This window comes from Schistocerca cancellata, chromosome 7, assembly GCF_023864275.1.
Source record: "Schistocerca cancellata isolate TAMUIC-IGC-003103 chromosome 7, iqSchCanc2.1, whole genome shotgun sequence".
Taxonomy (NCBI): domain Eukaryota; kingdom Metazoa; phylum Arthropoda; class Insecta; order Orthoptera; family Acrididae; genus Schistocerca; species Schistocerca cancellata.
The window spans coordinates 424,160,771-424,179,939 of NC_064632.1; the positions used below are offsets into that span (position 1 = coordinate 424,160,771).

Genomic DNA, 19,169 nt, shown 5'->3' on the forward strand with positions numbered 1-19,169 from the left:
AAAGTGCTTCTCATTAACTTGCTTATCGAGAGGCCTGAAGGTGAAGGCTTCTCAGTAAAGCAAGCCAAAGAAGACACAGACCACCTAACTCTGCCACAGCCCCTGAGGTATCACAGCACAGGAGCATGAGACAGTTGTGACAGTTGATGAGGATGCAGACTTCTCATCATGCTCAATGCCCTAGCCACACCATCAACAAAAATATTTCGCAAAACCTGAAAGAGGTACAACAAGTATTTGGTCGCAAAAGCTTCAAACTGGGAGACAACATCAGAAGGCCACTTATATTTCTCCACACCATGAGTGGATGTGGTATGACCTCAGCATTCTTCAAGTAGGGCAAAGAAGGTAGTTAAGCTGTTGGTTGAAAATAAATGTCTTCCAAAAGAAATCAAACTTTTCTCTGAGCACAACACTTGACCTGAAGTTATTGCCAAAGCTGGGCTAAGACTAACAACCCTCTATGGAGGTAGGGCAGGAGGTATTTTAGATAAATTGCGATTCGACCTGTTTTCCAAAGATCTCGAGAAATCCAAGTTCAATCTGGTATCCCTACCACCAACAGCGGAAGCAGCCCGCCAACATTGCTTGAGAACTTACCCACAAGTGCACATGTGGTTAGGAACCATATGAATTCATTTCTCTGCGGATGGGAGGCTTCAGAGTTTGGTCTTGAACCCTTTCCTACCTACAAGGTGCCAACTCCACAGTCTCTTCTCTCCACAAATTTCTGCAAATGCAACAATGGGTGTGCAGGTGGTTGTGGATGTTGGAAGGCTGGGATTAAGTGCTCACTGATTTGTACCAACTACAAGGGGAATTCCTGTCAAATTCCCTCCAAACCAGATGAAATTGATGAACCAGACATTGGACTGCATGTATGGGGCAGCGAAAATTACAGACCTTCAGGAACTGAGTGATTGGGCGACAGACTCCGAGTAGGAAATTACAGACTTTGAGGAATCCAGTGGTGCAACGACAGTCAAACATCGACACCTGTGAAATTTGTGTACTTACCTATTTTTTTCCCTTTTCATCTTCATATCTTTAACTACAATTTTTATTACTACAAAATACGATCACTAATTGATGTCAATAATTATGTTTCTTTCTCTGCCTCCATCTTCACATCAATTGAATAGATCTCATCACATTCTATACAAAACCATTTTTTAATATTATCTTTTCATATATGCTAAAATTTTAATAGTTTATTGTATTATTATATTTACTAAGTACAATGCAAGTACCATGGAGTGCTACAGCTATGCTTAATACATGGTAAATAATACTTATTGAAGAACTACAGTTTAAACAGTCTTCATTGATGATAGGAAATGGTCCAAGTATAAGGTGGAGCTGTACAAAAACAGGTGGTCCAAAAAATTCACTTTTGGCTCATTGAACACAGAATTTATTTCTCTGTAACTTTTGTAAAGACCACTGATAGATGGGTTAGTTCAGATGATATTGCCAAAGAGCAGAAGTTAAAATGAAAATTTTTCATAAATATGTAATATTTGTCCAACTTTGATGAGCACTAGTATGGGAACAGGTGATCCACAAAATATGTATCTGGTCTCACTCAATGCAGAATTTAATGCCCTACCAATTTTAATAGGACCATGCTTTTGATATTGTGAGTTCTTCACAAGACATAACCATAAAACTGCAAAAATATCCCTTCTGGGGGAACATTTTTACCCTCTACCACTTAAGCACAACTCTGCCAAGGGCGAAAACTCACATAGTCATATTGGAGCACAAATGGAGGCATTAAAACACTAAAGGATTTGGTAGCAATTACTTCAGATTCATCTACTTTTTTTAATTTTGCTCTACTGGCCTATTATAACAAATTACACCTCCTGCTGTTTCAGTCACACTGATAATTACAGAAATTATTCCTAGATATCATTTACAAGTTTCTTCACTATCACCTGCCTATATAGAATGTCTGTACGATTCAGAAAAGGTTTAAGTTTTTTGTCACATTCCATATTATGGAAAGACAATTACAGAAAGTTTAATTCATCCTATTTACATTTTGCAAAGTGAATAGTACCTCATTTGGCACATTAATTGCAAGCCTGTGCAGGTGGGTCACACTATCATATTTTCCCCTAACAGGTTCTACAAAAGTCCTCAACTTGCTTGGGAATTGTACAAAATGAAGTTTCATCTAATAGGTGCAGTTATCCCTTCTACAAAGGATTTTCCATGCGATCTGAAGACAAAACTTGCTGAATATGAGTTCTGTGCCTATCGAAGTAAGATAAAATTTTTTTCTTTCATTCCATGACAAGAGGTTATTGACTATATAACGTTCTTGCTACATTCGAGATTTTTTCCAGAAACCTGATGATATGTCTCCATACTTGCAGATTCTACAAACCAACTTGAATGGTCATTTGGTTGTCACTCCTCCCAATGATTTTCAAAACTTCTTATATGGTCCTATATCCATTAGAATCACACATCCTTGCCCTGTTGCTGTGGCAGGAGGAGACAATATCATATAACTTGAAAACTTTCTTTATTATGTACTTTCATATAACCTCCAAGTGAGCATGTGCCACTAACACTTTCCAAATGTAGAAAGATTGCTTTTTCCCCAAAAAACTCTACTCTCGTGTAATAATAGTAAACACTTTTGATATGTTACTGTTTGGAACAGTAGACTCTGTTGATGTTACAGAAATGAGAGATATATAAGCTACCAATGGTAAATCCACGCATACTTGAGTAAGCCTAAACCAACAAGGATGCAACATTTGGGGCTATGATGGGTCACGTATGGCACTATATCAGAATGTAGCTTATTCTGAGGTTGAGTTCCTTTTTTAATATAATACTTTCTTAAAGGTTTGTAATATACTTACAGTGTAGGCATACATCTAGCTTCCCTGTGACAAAATATTACATGACTGTGTCAGATATGCAGTGATCACTGAAGCATGTCCAGAGTTTGTGGTAATGATGGACTGGTGACATACACAGAAAGCCCAATTTTTCCAAACCTGAATAAGGATAACAATGACTGAACTCTGTGAGGTTCTTTGAGTTTGGCATGACTCCAAACACACATGTAGCTTATCATTATCCCCTTACAAGCACTTTCTACTAAGGAAAGATTCTAAGTAGCCCATATTATCACACGTAAACCATAACTGAAATGAGCAGAAGCTGCCAATTTGGGCTGGGTCACTTAGGCACACACCACCCACATCACCCTGAACAGGTTTTCAGAGATTACATAGGCTGGCACTAAGAATGACTTTACATTATTAGTAGTATTTTGTGAACACAAAGAGTAGTTTATTTTTAGGACACTGTATGAATTCACTATGAATCTAAGGAACATACAACATCAAATAAATTGTGCTTGCTACACTTGTATTAAAGCCATTTACAAATACCCCCATACAGCTGACAAGTTCTTCAGCTTAATAATAGCTGGAAAGCAGTAAGTGCCAAGTCAAGTGAATAGACTGGATGTCCCCAACAACTTTTATTTCAAATTCTCAGTATTTTAAATGGTGAGGTATCTTAATTGCTATCATTAATGATGATTTTTGTGTTCTTTCTAATGCAATGCAGATGCCTTCCATTGAACTTTTTAATGAACATAGTTGGAAACATTTTTATAGTATCTGCCACTTGTTTTAGGCACTGCAAGGTAAACAACAAAGATTCTAAAGCATCCCAGAAAACACCAGCCATCTTTTTTGACAAATGAAATCTACTACTCATTTTCTGGCACAGAGCGACTGGCTTTCATGAACCGTTAGTATCACAAGTTCCTTTTAACGCGAAGCAGTAGACCAGCATATCTACCACAGTAACATTTCAAATTACAAATACGACTGGATTCTTCTACAAATAGCATAAACATTTGTTCTTGGTCATCACGCAACGAAGCAGTGCCCACCATGCGTGATGCTTCCTCTTAGTTAATCCACCATGCAAAATGTATTGTAATCTTTATCTTGATATGTAGGTGATGTCGTCTACTGCATACAACTTTAATTGCCCATTTTCCAACAGAATATTGTGCACTATGTTGATATTTCCATCTCTGGTTACCATTATGGGACATTTATCAGGTGAATATCTTATTTTTAAATGATGAATATGACAGAACTGACTCCTTATAAACCTTTTCCAATTAGGAATAATTTCAACTGCTGATATAGGGACCTGAAAATATAGCTTCTATTTTTGGCAAAATTAGCATTTTTTGTATATAATTGAGGGTATAAATTCAAAAAATTGTCATTCTGTGTGCCTGAAGATGAAACTGGCCATAAAAAATGATTGGAGGTAAAAAACTAACAGTGAAAGAGGCTAAACAGTTTTCATCTTTATAATAAGTGGAATGTTTGCTTTTGTTAAATCTTCAAGAGCTTTTTCCAAAATTGTCTTTGCTTTTCGTCTACTTTAGGCTCTACTTAAGGTTTTGACAACTGAGTGTTCCTGTTGAGAAGCAGACTTTTATCCTCAGCTGGTTGAAGAATGTTGATTAATTTTGTTTTCTGGTCACTTTAAGTGCAGACACTATAACATGGCAGTCAGCCACAAATGTAAACAAATGAGTATTTTGATCGTCTGAAGTGAGAGGAGCAGCGCGGGAGAACAAATCCAGCCTCCCTCTCGCAGGCCGGCTGGCCTAAAATCACATTCTATTTTTCTGTGAAAGCAGAGTCGACACATTGCCATAGGGATCACTGATCCCTTCTGGTGTCATGAGCATTGAACTTGAAATAACAAAACAACAAGCAATGCACAACCCATGGCAAAATGGAGTGCACAAAGCACTTGGTAACGGTTACAGGTTGACTGTTTGCTGAGGTTGGCAGTGACATAAATGATATAGTTCAGACACAACCTCTACTGGTATACAAAATAGTTAAGGCTTCCGTGGCCACTTGTTGACAAACGGCCTGTTGGCTTCTGTCTCGGGTTCTTCGGCCGACGTTTGTCTAATCAATTTTTCCAACATTTTGCCACCATGAGTGGCTGGCATTGTCGAAGTTTCACCTTCCATTTCTGGTTGTGGACTGGAGTCGAGCTAGCAGCCGCAGACTATAGGCATCTGACACACCAAGTCCAAGTGTTTCTCTCAGTCATTTCCGGCGTGGTTCTCTTCCTACCTGTAATGGTTATACGCTGCAGCACAGGAAGCCAGGATCCATTTACCTTGAGGCTTTCTACTTACTTGTTGAAGCTATTCTTGTGTTCGTGTATTTCTATAGCTTCTCTGAACAAAGAGGTGTGATAGTTGTTCTCTACTGCCAGAACTTCCACCTCAGTGAATTTTACTATGTGGTTGGTGCCCTGCAGCAGCTGATTTCTCCACCTGCCCCAATCAGCAGTGTCACTTATGTTCCATGATTCTGGTGTTAACTGATCGTCTAGTCATTCCAATAAAATTTTCCACATGTGCATGGTATGCAATATATTCCCAACACTGCAAGTGGGTCTCTTTTCTCCTTTGCCGATTTGAGACACTCTTTGATCTTTGTTGATTTGGGAATAGTCTTTACGACATGTTTGCGCAATATATGGCCGATTCCATCCATCACTGGCAGAAAGGCCATACCCGAACTTTTTTTTCCTTCTGTTTTCTCACTTCACCAAGTGTTTGGCTGTTATACTTCTAATATAACTTGTGGCATACTCATTGCACCACAGACCATTTTCCAAGTGTTGTATTTCGCATCTGAGGTGCTGCGGCTCACCTAGTCACCTTGCTCATGTTACGAGTGTATTAATTTTACTCTTTTTCTGGCTCAGGTGGTGATTTGATAGTTTATGCAGGTATCGGTCTGTGTATGTCTGTTTTTGATACACATTGTGCCTCAGGTTTTCACCATCCATTGTGACCAGCACATCTAGAAGTGGTAGTTTTTTGTCCTTTTCTACTTCCATGGTAATGGTATCTTTCAGAATCATAGTTCAAAACATCCCTCTCCAACCCTAAACCTGCCATGTTTTCATGCATACTAGCAAAGATATGTATTCATTTGTTTTAGAATGCTATACCTCAATCAGGCAGCTAGTTGTTTACACGACAGCTATCATAGCAACAATTGGCCAGAGAACGAGCTTGGTCACATTATCTGTTTGTTCCTCATTGCTGTAGCAGAGGAAACTAGTGCCACTTAATGCTTCTTGTGAAGTGATGTCAAAATGACATGCTTCCGTAAAACTAAATACAAACACTAAAATCAATAGCACTCATTTAATGAAGAACCTACTTATTGGATATCGTTATTTTCATGTTATAACTTGTGTGCCATAACAGTGTGCCATTTCAAGGTAACTATACATTGTAGATTTATCACAAGCATGTCACTCATGGTACTATTTCTTCTAATTAGATGTCAGTTAATGACACATCAGCACCAAAAACCTTCTGGATATTCTATGGTGAAACACGCTGTTGATGCGTGTTGTGTGTGTTCACAGTGGTGTGCGATTAGAGATATGGAATTACGAAGCCACATGTAGTTGTGTGTTGTGCTATACTCAAATATTTTTTCATACATCTTTACATTTCTGAAAGATTCTAGGACTTTCTTGTTTTTGTAACAGAGGTATATCCTACAATATTCAATGTTGTTTACATACAAGATTGTTCTCTCCCAGGAGAGTATTTGTTCTATTTTGTAACTTTAGTCTCATTAAAAACTGAAAGTTCAAAATGTGATTGAAATGTGCAGCAATGATAATTACATCCTTGCTTGTCACAAACATTTAGCTTTATTTTTTTCCTGAAAATGCCACAATTTTTGAGGGTCCACTCACACAACTTACTTTTGTAAAACTCTGAGACCACAAAACTCGGTAGTAGTCTACAAATGAGTTGGAGAGATACACAATGCTTTGGACATCACCTCCCAGTAAGCTTCGCCCTTGTAATATCACTCTGTGGATGACAATTATGGCTGCTAATGCACAGCAACTGTTGTGATTAGCTTTCATCTGTGCTTTGCTTCTATTTGTTAACTTCTTTATAATATGCACAAGAATGTCTGCAGCTAATAGCCAAAATGAGAAGCAGAGTGATAAGGCTATTAAGATCTGGCAAGGGAAACTTATCACTGCTGATTAATGGTAAACTTTCAGTGGACTTCAGTACTAAATTTTACATCTTATGCTACCGTGACCATTTTGGTATAGGATATCAGTGAATCATAACCACCGTCCTTTTTCACTTTTTCATGGCTAGTTGTCAGTCACATTGTTATTCTCACACAGGTAGAGATCCCACAGCTGAGCCCCACATAGCCATACTTGACATGTATCTTAAGGGCCCTTGCAGGCTCAAATTATTGACATGATAATGCTGTGTCGATGTATTTTGTGAAATTACAAGGCCAAGAAGGGCACAATATTATGCCTTGCAATACACAGGAGAAATTATGCAGAACGAGTGAACAAGTCTGAGAAGCTTTCTGTGAACATTTCAATGGACCAGGAACACACTCACGGCAGCAAAGAATCATAACCCCAACAATTAATTAAAAATTAAACAAGTGAACTGTATAAATTATTCTGCATGTATACCATTTTCTATGTATTTCTCTGTTGTAACAACTGTGCTGATTGATAACTTGCATGATCTTATGCCTGTGCTGTAACAACAGTTTCAAGAAAGCAGACATTTCTGCTAACTGTCAGAACATCATGATCTACAATTTCCTCTGCTGTTGCGGACAATGAGGTATCTGGCATTTTCAGATTAATCGTGAACTTAATCTCTCCACAGTATGACCCGGTGCTTTTCTATACATTTTGCAGTCCACTTTCTAATCTTTGTCATTTCCTTTTCTCAGTTATTTGCGGAAATTTGTTTGGAGCAAACACAATTTTCCTTGGTGACGCAACTGACATGCATTGCACAATATTGCCCTCACATGGTACAGTATATTGTGTAGTAATTATTGAGCATGTGAGGGTGCCTATATTGATTATTCAATGGCCACAGCTGATGTGGCATCAGAGCATAATTTAATGACTCAGTAATACATCACTGTGTTTATGTACAGGTGTGCTCTTTATTTTGCGATCTTACACACATTTTCTTTCAGAATTGGGCTTTGGCAGATGACATGTCAATACAAGTATCTGAAAACTGGTTACTTTTTTGATATTTATACACAGAGAATAGAAGTATTTCAAACTATCCTTGATAAAATAATTCATCTGGATACAGTCTGCTATGAAATAGCATTTATTATGTAAAGGATAGTTACTCACCATATAGTGGAGATGCTGTCGCAGATAGGCACAACAAAAAGACTGTCTGAACGTGAACTTTTGGTGAACAAGGCCTTTCTTGAAAATAAACACACACACACACACACACACACACACACACACACACACGTGACCACAGTGTGAGAGTGTGTGTGTGTGTGTGTGTGTGTGTGTGTGTGTGTGTGTGTGTGGGGGGGGGGGGGGTCTATTTTCAACAAACACCTTGTTGGTTGAAAGCTCACTTTCTGACAGTCTTTCTGTTGTGCCTGTCTGCGACTCAGCATCTCTGCTATATGGTAACAACTGTCCTTTACCTAATAAATGCTATTTCATAGCAGCCTGTATCCAGATGAATTGTTTTATCAGAGATAGATTGAAATACTAACATTGTTACATTCCACCCTGGATTTTTGATTGTTTATTAGGTAAACTCGCATTCTTGCATTTTGAGGCAGAACTTGCATCTATATCCAAGTTTATTGCAAATGAGATTTTTTCAGGTCCCTAGTGATATATTACCCAAAGGAAGAATGTTGCCATAGTACTGCATTCCATAGCTACTTTACAAAGTTCTAAAAAGAGTCTTATTATCAAGATCACACTCACACTATGCACTGCTATCAAAATTTTACAGTGCCATATCAGGAACTGTTTCACCTGGCCTCAATAGCATTCAGTTTTATGAGTCATCATTGCTCACTTTGGAGACAAAAACTGTACACAGTAAAGACAATACTGTGATTTTAAAAACTTGCTTAAACAACTTTTACACAGTTTCTTTGGACTTTTTCATGGGGAACTAAGACTTAATATGGATTCAAGCACAATTAGAGAATGTAGACAGAATTTTAAACAGAAACAACCGATTTTTTCCCCTCCCTCCCCCTGAATGTCATATGAGACAATAGTCCAAACAATTTAAATAGTTTTATAAATAGCTCATCTTGGGTAATTGTCTGTTGGCTGTCACTTAAAAAAAATCCATATTCAAAAGAGGAGCATGTTTAGTCACACCTGGTAATCATAAAACTGCTAAAAGATGAGCATGGAGTACCCTGAGGATGTAGCACTATCAAAGAACCCACAGGTTGAGGGTAACACAGGATTTGAATTGGCCTGGCCCACCCACTATCAGCCCTGAAGTCGTACCCAAGTTACCCTTCATTCTTGGACATTGCAGGATTGAGTATGGGAGACATAGTATCACATATCCACATACGTGCCACTCTGGTGCTGCCCCTCACTGTCACAAGAGGACATGCTCTGGGTGTAGGTGGGGGCCTCAAGCATGCAAACAACCTCATACTCAACTGCCCTCTGATTTTGTAGGATAGGCAACAGAACTGGTTGTCATTATCAACTTTGAGCAAAGGAAAACAGGATAGTGGCTTGAAGTTAGGTATCAGTTCCAATCTTCAGCCCCATTTGTGATACCTAATGGGTCACTTATTTGGACATCACTACCTTCTCTCACAGCTCCCCTCTCTCAATAAGAGCACCTTTATCTATTTATCAACTGAGAACTCAACAGACAGCACAAGAGGAATGCTCCATCTGAGTCCCCAGTTGCATGGACTTAATTCTGCTATTCATCATGTACTTCTGTTCTGAAATGTCTACATAGCCTTGTTTAAAGATAATAGCCTGGCATATACGGTTGCTTGCACTTGGCCAAGGTCAGAAACAGCCTTCAACTCACTAGTAGCAAAAATGGATATTTGCTCCAATTCTATCTTGAAAATTCAGCTTTGTCAAACACAGATGTCTTATTCCTGGGACTGAACTTTAAACTGCCTCATTGGTTTCTTGCACTGGAAAGTCCATAAGGGAATAACAACAGTATGGAAAGGCTGCACACCACAGATGAGTAGTTGAGTCACAGAAAGGTACAAAGAAAAAGAACACTAGAAATATTTTTAGCTTTCAGACAAAGTCCTTTTTTATGCATTCGAGATTGGTGTTCTACCGACTGTCTAGAAAAGAGATTGGCAGTTGAAGACCGGGGCTGACCAGGTCTTATGTGTATCATGTTGCACCATGACAATGGCTAGTTTGTGGCTGTTCCTCAATTTCAGCACAATGCTCACTTATATGGGAACTTCATATCTCAATTTGGACTACTTTTTTGATTACTTGAATTCCACCCAAACTTGAACATCATTACAAAGAGTTATATTTTAAACTCAAAAAGGATTGTGATGAAATGGGAATGCTTTGAGGCAAAGACCAATGAGCCAAGTAAAACCATAGCAGAAGAGTGGAAAATAATACAGATGGGAACAATTTAGGTCAAATAAATCCACTGGTACAGAAACCACAGAAGGACAGAAAGAAATCATGGATATTCCATTCTCAATTTTATAAGAAACTAGAAGAAAGCAAAGAACACAATCTAAATCCTGCAGCACAGATTACTTGGAAATGAGATCAACAGGAATCAGAAATAAACATAGCTGGAATAGTTTTCAGGGAGCTGTAAAGAAAGTGAAACAGATATTGTAATTGACAGAATTAACAATGTACACAGACTGTTTCTCAAAAATTAATTTAAAGGTGTTAAACTATACAGAAAACCTCTGTTCAGCATGGACACTGGAGTCTGAGGCAATTAGTACTAGCACACAAAAAGTCTGTAGGACTGAGGTGAGCTACCAAGAAAGCTTGCTAGAGGAAAAGGACATTTACATGGAAGAAATAGTGATTCAATAAAATGGTCAAAGACTGGAAGAGAATGTAATGATCTGAGCCAAAAGAATTCAGCAAAAGTGAGCGAATTAACATCAGTGTTATTAAAATCATTGGACACTGGTACATAAAGTGACTCTCATGATCTTAACCTGCAAAACAAGACAGGTACCATTTTCAGAAAAGCATTCCCCCAAAACTGAAACACAAGGCCAGAAAATATGGAAAGTACTGGACGAGCGTGATGATCACAATATTATAAAAAATTTCAACAAGGGATTGCACTGCAATTAGTTCCACTTTATTCAACGTAAACAGTCATAGGAACACTTGTGACCTTACACTTTGCAATGTACAGGAGGAATAAAGAAACAAGGATATTGTCATTGGAGACAAACGGATGAGCCAAAACATTATGACCATTTACCACCACTAGACTGAATGCCATTGGTGACATTGTGGACGAATGTTGTGATTGGGAAAATACATTTTTCTTTTTTTCTTTTAGGCAACTGAGGCCATAAGCACCTATGTTATAACCTTACAATGCCAATAAGTAAAACCAAAAATTAAATGTCCTTTGCCATATTGCTAGAATGGATAAAAAGTAAAATGCAATGGACAGCCTGCATGTTGATCACTGAAACAGCAGGTGACTCAGCCGGCAAACACACACTGAAATGTAAGTGGATAAAAAAAGAGCACTGGGTCAGGATACGGCGAACTGTGAAATATTGATGACAATGAGCACAAAGTGGTGGGGGATCACCACTTAAATTGTTATGGCTGAAAAGACTGCCCAATACGCAAATTAGCTAAAATGGTCTCCTTGTGACTTGAGGGCCGAGAGGTGGTCAGCCAAGCCATTGGGAGAGGTTTAATCCCCCGTAGCTTGTTCCCATGAAGAGAAGACCAGTAGTGATGCCAAAGTGACACCATCTGCCAACAGATGGCGACACGGCGGTCATCTGAAGGAATGGAAGAACTAGCAGGCTGAGGGAGGAGCACTACAACCTTGGCAGCAAGACAGCAGCTTCATTTCCTGTTCTGTCAGTGGAAAAGCGAAAGCCATTGTCGACTCTCCACAAGTAAAGTAGATCGAGACTTCACTGAAGACACCATTCAAAGACAAGTCCATGGAGAACTGCAATAGATTGTAAAGTTGTCCACAAAATGGGAGCCAGCGATGCCTGGCGGGGTAGAGGCCATAATAGGGTCAATGGCTGTAGTAAAGAGAACAATGTTCCAGTACAGAGTCTTGAGGCACTCCATTCCCTTGGATAAAGATGTCCAATAAGGCTGGTCTTTTAAAAGTTTGTGAAGGTAATGGGCAGGTGGCTTTGGAAGCTCCCTGTGTACAGAGTACAGAGGATATTTTGTGTATAGAGTATGGAGGATATCAGTCCTTGAGCAGTTGTCTTAGGCTTTCTGCAAATCAAAAAATATGGCCACAGTCTGGTATTTCGGCAGAGAACCATTCATGACATGGATTTACAAAGTGATGAGATGGTGAACTGCAGAACGACATGCATAAGATGCACATTGTGCAGTGGTTGATACACTGTGTTACTGAAGCCACCATACCAGCCGACAGTGAATCATACGTTCCATCATCTCACAAACACAGCTGATGAGAGAAATGGGGTGATAGCTAGAAGGAAGGAGTTTGTCTTTACAGGGCTTAGGTATGTGTACGACAGTGGCTTCATGCCTGCATCAGGGAAAAGTGCCATTTGCGACTGTACATATGAAGGAGAAAGTGCTTGCCAGGAAGAGAGAGGTGCTACAACATCAGCATGTAGACATTGTGAGTGGAAGATCGGGATTAACTGCGAGCATGGTCAAGCTCCCTCATAATAAAGGCGCCATTGTAGCATTCATGATTCAGAGAGGAGAAGGATATCATCCGAGGCTCCTCTACACATTTACCGGGAAGGTGGGGTTATAGCAGGTGGAGCTCGAAATATCCGCAAAATAGTGGCCCAAGGTGTTGGCATATAGCAATAGGGTCCTCCATGACATCATCTGCTACGTTCTAGCAGGAAATCGGGGAATGAACCTTGGTCCCAGCGAGCTGACATAGGTTGCCCCGTATGGCGGAAGAGGAATCCCAAAGAATGTGACAACACTGTGCAAGCAACTGTTTATAATGAATACAGTTCGTCATCAGGGGGATGACGGTTAAAAATGCAGAGTCTCTGAGCATGAATCATGTCACAGCATGCCTCAACCCACCAGGGGACCAGGACATGGCACAGTAAAGACAACGTGCGAGGTATGGAATATTTTGTGACAAAAAGGAAAATATTCATAAGGCACTCTACCTGGTCATCACAACTGGGGAAATGTTATTTGTCAAAGGTCGTCAAGGAGGTGAAAAGCCACCAATCGGTCTTATGAAGCTGCCATTTGGGTTTACATGCTGATAGGGTAGGAGTCAGCAAATGGATGGTGCATGGGAAATAGCCACTTGAGTATGTGTCAGAGAGAAAGGCTACTCAAGATGATGGGAAAGCTGGTCAGTGCAGAATGAGAGGTCCAATGTGAATGGGTGTGCACGTGCAGAATTAAGAGGTCCAATGTGAATGGGTGTGCACGGAGTCTGAAAGGAATGTGGGTGCTCCAGTATTAAGATGGCTGAGTTGACTGAGAAGGTTACCCGGCCGCAGTGGCCGAGCAGTTTTAGATGTTTTAGTTCGGAACCGCGCGTCTTCTACAGTCGCAGGTTCGAATCCTGCCTTGGGTATGGATGTGTGTGATGTCATTAAATTAGTTAGGTTTAAGTAGTTCTGAGTTGTAGGGGACTGATAACCTCAGATGTTAAGTCCCATAGTGCTCAGAGCCATTTGAACCATTTCAGAAGGTCAGCCAAGAGGGAACTTCTTGGACGGGTTCTCGAAGAGCCCCAAAGGGGATGGTGGGCATTAAAGTCACCAAGGAGCAAAACAGGGTGAGGTAGCTGACTGATAAGCTGGAATAAGTCTGCTCTGGTGATAGCAAATGACAAATGGATGTAGACGTTACAAAGAGAAAAGGTGAAATGAGGGAGGAAAATGCGAACTGTGACAGCTTGCAGTTGGGTGTGCAATTAGATGGTTTGGCTATGGACGTCATCCCGAATGAGTGGCATGACTCCTTCTAGGATGGAATGCCATTCTCAGGGGGAAGGTCAAAGCATACTGGAAGGAAATGCAAGAGATTAAAGCAGTTGTGAGGATGCAGCTTCATTTCCTGGAAGCAGAAAACAACTGGACGATATGATTCCAAGAGCAACTGTAGTTCCTCCTCGTTGAATCTAATGCCACAAATGTTCCCACTGGAGAAGAGTCATAATGGGGAATGGGATTTTTTGTGATCTATCAAAGGCTTTTGATTGTGTAAATCATGGAATACTTCTAGATAAGCTCAAGTACTGTGGTATGAATGGGACAGTGCTCAAATGGTTTAAATCTTACCTATTGGAAGAGTGCAGAAAGTTGAAATAAACAGTTCACATAATATGCAAAAAAACTGGTGATTTCTCAAACTGGGGAACAATCAAGAATGGGGTGCCGCAAGGTTCGGTCTTGGGTCCTCTGCGGTTCTTAATATATATTAATGACTCGCCATTCTATATTCACGAAGATGTAAAGCTGGTACTTTTTGCTGATTATACAAGTATAGCTATCACACCCGACAGACAAGAATTAACTGGTGAAATTGTAAATGATGTTTTTCAGAAAATCATTAAGTGGTTCTCTGCAAATGGGCTCTCATTAAACTTTGACAAAACACAGTATATACAGTTCCATACAGTAAATGGAATGACCCCATTAATAAATATAGACTTCGATCAGAAATCGGTAGCTAAGGTAGAATATTCAAAATTTCTAGGTGTATGCATTGATGAGGGGTTGAACTGGGAAAAAAAACACACTGAGGATCTGCTGAAACGTTTGAGTTTAGCTACTTATGCTATTAGGGTCATTGCAAATTTTGGCGATATACATATTCTGGGGTAACTCATCACTGAGTAAAAGAGTGTTCATTGCACCAAAGCATGTAATCAGAATAATTGCTGGAGCTCATCCAAGATCATCCTGCAGACACTTATTTAAAGAGCTAGAAATCTTCACTGTAGCCTCACAATATATATATTCACTTATGAAATTTGTTATTAACAATCTGAATGAATTCAAAAGTAATAGCAGTGTACATGGCTACAACACTAGGAGAAAGGATGATCTTCACTACTCAAGGTTAAATCTAACCTTGGCTCAGAAAGGGGTAAATTATGCTGCCACAAAGGTCTTTGGTCACTTAGCTAATAGCATCAGAAGTCTGACAGATAGCCATATAGCATTTAAAAGGAAATTAAAAGAATTTCTTAATGGCAACTCCTTCTACTCATTAGATGAATTTTTGGATATAGTAAGTGGGTAATTTCCCAACCTCAAAATATATATATATATATAAAACAAAAGCGCTGGCAGGTCGATAGACACACAAACAAACACACAAAATTCAAGCTTTCGCAACAAACGGTTGCTTTGTCAGGAAAGAGGGAAGGAGAGGGAAAGACGAAAGGATGTGGATTTTAAGAGAGAGGGTAAGGAGTCATTCCAATCCCGGGAGCGGAAAGACTTACCTTAGGGGGAAAAAAGGACGGGTATACACTCGCGCGCACACACACACACACACACACACACACACACACACACACACACACACATATATATATATATAAGTCAAAATTAGTCAGCAACATGGAATAAAACACTGTTCATGAGACACATTTTGATACCTGTATGTTATATTTTTTAGGCCTCATGTTACTTCTTAATTAGAGTTGTTTACATCTTAAATATACAGAATGTCATTGTTTGATGAATTATGGATTGGCAGTGTATACTGTTCTATCATGATGATAATCACCTCACTAAGAAAAGAAATATGAGAGCAATGACCAGTACAAGGTCAACATACATACATACATAGTGCATCTCTCATTCGATACTCTCATATTTCATATCCTGGCTGTGTATAAATACTGAGAACATTTAAAGTGATTGGAAATAATAGCAATCAACTGAATGCCCAAAGTAAAGTAAAAAATATACAATGAATCTCCATGTTTCCACAAGAGAATCGTTTATCTTTATAAAAATAGTCCTCTTCAACCAAAAATAAAAATTTACAACTTCTCAAAATAAATAAAAAATTTTTATTTTTTTTAGTGAGAATCTTAAAGACTTTTTGCTTGCTAATTCTTTTTAAAATATATCTTTATTGACATATAAGATCAAAGAAATATAACATTAGCAAATGCAAGAATAAAAGATATAAGCAATTGTACAAAATCTATGTGAGTGAATTTCTGTTATGTAACAAATTGTTGCCTTTTACATAATTATGTGATATCTTGTTTGCTCCATGAATATTATGGATTTATCATCACATGAAATCACTGTCATCTACCGTGACACCTGTCATATCTTAATACGCACACTTTGTGTACATCAAGGTGTGCATATCTTTTTGGAAAACGATTTGGAGAACCAAAAGAGAAATAGGAGTACAAAGAAAATGTGTTTTTGAACATTGTTCTCACCTGTTAAAATTGTGCTGCAATTGTACCTGCTTTCTGTAGCTATTCTATGACTACTGTACACATGCAACTATGGAATCAGGCTTTACAGTTTTAAAAGTAGCTTTATCTGGCAGATGAAGGTAACACATTTATACATTGACATGGCATTTCCACATTTTTACTACAACATGTTGCGCCAAAAATCATGTGATCATGTGATTTTGATAAATCTTTTATGTGTAAGTGCCATTATTCATGATATTTTCTTAGTATACAAATTATAATATGTTGATAGCCAAATGTGGCACTTTAGCTTCGAAACAATGAAATCCGTCATGGCATCAAAAGAAGGTTCACACTGCAGGTGGCCAAACAATGAAAAACAGAATGTGTGTTTGTGTAACGCAATGATATCATGACAGTCACAACTACCACCTAGCTGTGTGGTACAAACAGTTTGAAAATACTTGTGATTGGTCATGATATCTTTACTCTAATGAACTGTAAATATTCCAATATCAATGTTGGAAATGTGGTTCTAGTTGTTGGATTTCAACTTCCACAATTGATTTTTGCTCCCATGTAAACATACAACTAACTTTGAAATATTCTTGAATTACGAGCTTATGACTTGTTAAAAATTTCAGCTAATGTGCATGGTGTGATTATTTGTCCAATGAAGAAAAAGTAGAAACATTAGACTGAATATGAAGCTGTCTACCTCTAATATTTCACTGAACAGACGCAAGCTTTGTGCAGACTATATCAAAAACCATAACAGTTGATTTCCAAAGGAAATACAAATTTGACCTGTCTAGCAAAACCACTTCAGCCCTTAACATGTAAACATGAGGACCAAAAAACGATTTCCCATATTTGCTTTTCATCTTCTGAAAGTTGTGTAGCATCTAAACAGAGTGATTATGCCAACTTTTGAACATAAGGTATCTTTGTTCTATGTTTGTATGAGGAATTTTTTTGACAAAGGCCTTGTTGGCCGAAAACAAACTTTCTGACAGCCTTTCTGTGACTCAGCATCTTCACTATACGGTGAGTAGCAACCATCCTTTTCATTACATTGCTACATTTAGTATGATTGGCCAAGTGTAATACATCAGAAATCTCCTAAAATATTTTAAATCCACTATCAGTGACACTATCTCTTCACAAGATATACACTGACTTCAAAACAGATGCTCTAAACAAACTTCCTAATCTCTAAACATATAGCAATTTGCTATATCATGCTGTTCTGAATTCCTCACAATGTGTATGCATCCACAGTTACAGGATCAGCAAGGGCACTACCAGTTTCTTCGACATTTGTCGATGGAGTATAATAAACAAACTCCAAAAATACTGTCAACCAAAGTGTCGTTTTAATGCAGGAAACATGTTGTCATTAAAGCAGAACTGATGTATACAGTTTTTGGAGGTGTGCGGGTTAAAATGGTGGGTGCTGTGGCTATTGAAGACTTACTGTAAGTGTCATATAATGATTAATAAGCCAGATAACATACCATGGAGTCTAAAATTAGCAAATTATGAAGAAAAATTACATCTATATCTGGAATCAATCTTTCCACCTCGAGTATTCTAACCCACTGCACTAACTGGGCAGTACTGTCATCCTAAGATGAATTAAGATACTTGACATACATGTGATTACACTGCAGGCAAATTACTATTCTTTGATGCCCATCTTCTATTCAAAATATGCAAGGGATATAATTTTGTCATGGATATTTTTGTACAGCCAGCAGAGGAGGAATCACACTGTGAAGTTTGAATGTGTGAATATTTCTGCACCGTTAATATACAGTACAAATCAGGGACAAAAATTAACAGAGGTAGTTAAAAAAAGTACCTTTTCAAGAATATCAGCCCATGAATGTCGCTGGTAACTTGATAATGTGATATGCAATGAATGTTCTCCTGGAACAGTGTTTGCTTGATGGATGAAGCCACGAGGGAAGTACAGAATGTCCCCTGCAGTCAGAACCACATCGAGTAAGGGTTCACCCAGTTCCTCCTGAGTCAAATTTTGACTTGAAAATCGTGGAAGTACTTCTTTTTCAGACCTGCAACATAAAATATTGACTGAAAATGTTCGGCAGTACATCAGAACTTTCTGTAAAATCCACAGTGATTGTAGAACCAACCGGGGTGAGTAGACACGCCAGTGTTTCTTGCCTTCTATCTGCATGACAAATGCTTCTATGTCATCATAGTGAGGTGCAAATCCTTGTGAATCTGGAGGAGTAAGATACACATTAGCACCCACCATACATCCAAATAATTCCTGGAGTGTTGCAACCATCATTCCAACCTGTGGAATGAATGACTGAGGATTTAATAATCTCACACTGCATCCATTTTCATAGTATGCCCACACCCTTTCTGCAGTTGCCCTTCCTGGAGGATTCAAAGTCTCTCTAACTCCATCTGAATATGTTGTTACATCAATATTCTTCGTAAACTTAACATTGTGTTTACGTAACATTTTATCTATCATCTCTGTAGATAACACAGCTGAATAATAGGATGGATTATTCCGTTGTCCATGATATGGCCTCTTTTCCCATGGATCCCTAGTGACAAAAAGAAATTTGCTTTGATTAAACAATGGACTATCAAGTACATTAGACTG

General features: G+C 38.6%; 1 protein-coding gene across 2 annotated transcripts in view; it reads right to left on the minus strand.

The window, feature by feature from the left end:
• Nucleotides 1–19,169, minus strand: part of LOC126092334 (ribosomal oxygenase 1) — a 63,344-nt gene that overhangs the window by 16,415 nt on the left and 27,760 nt on the right. For both annotated transcript variants that reach the window (XM_049907870.1, XM_049907871.1), the window contains exons 4-5: nt 18,682–19,110; nt 18,387–18,600 (exon numbers count right to left, since the gene is read on the minus strand). In XM_049907870.1, the coding sequence (XP_049763827.1) occupies nt 18,387–18,600; nt 18,682–19,110 (643 nt within the window). The remainder of the gene's footprint in view (nt 1–18,386; nt 18,601–18,681; nt 19,111–19,169) is intronic.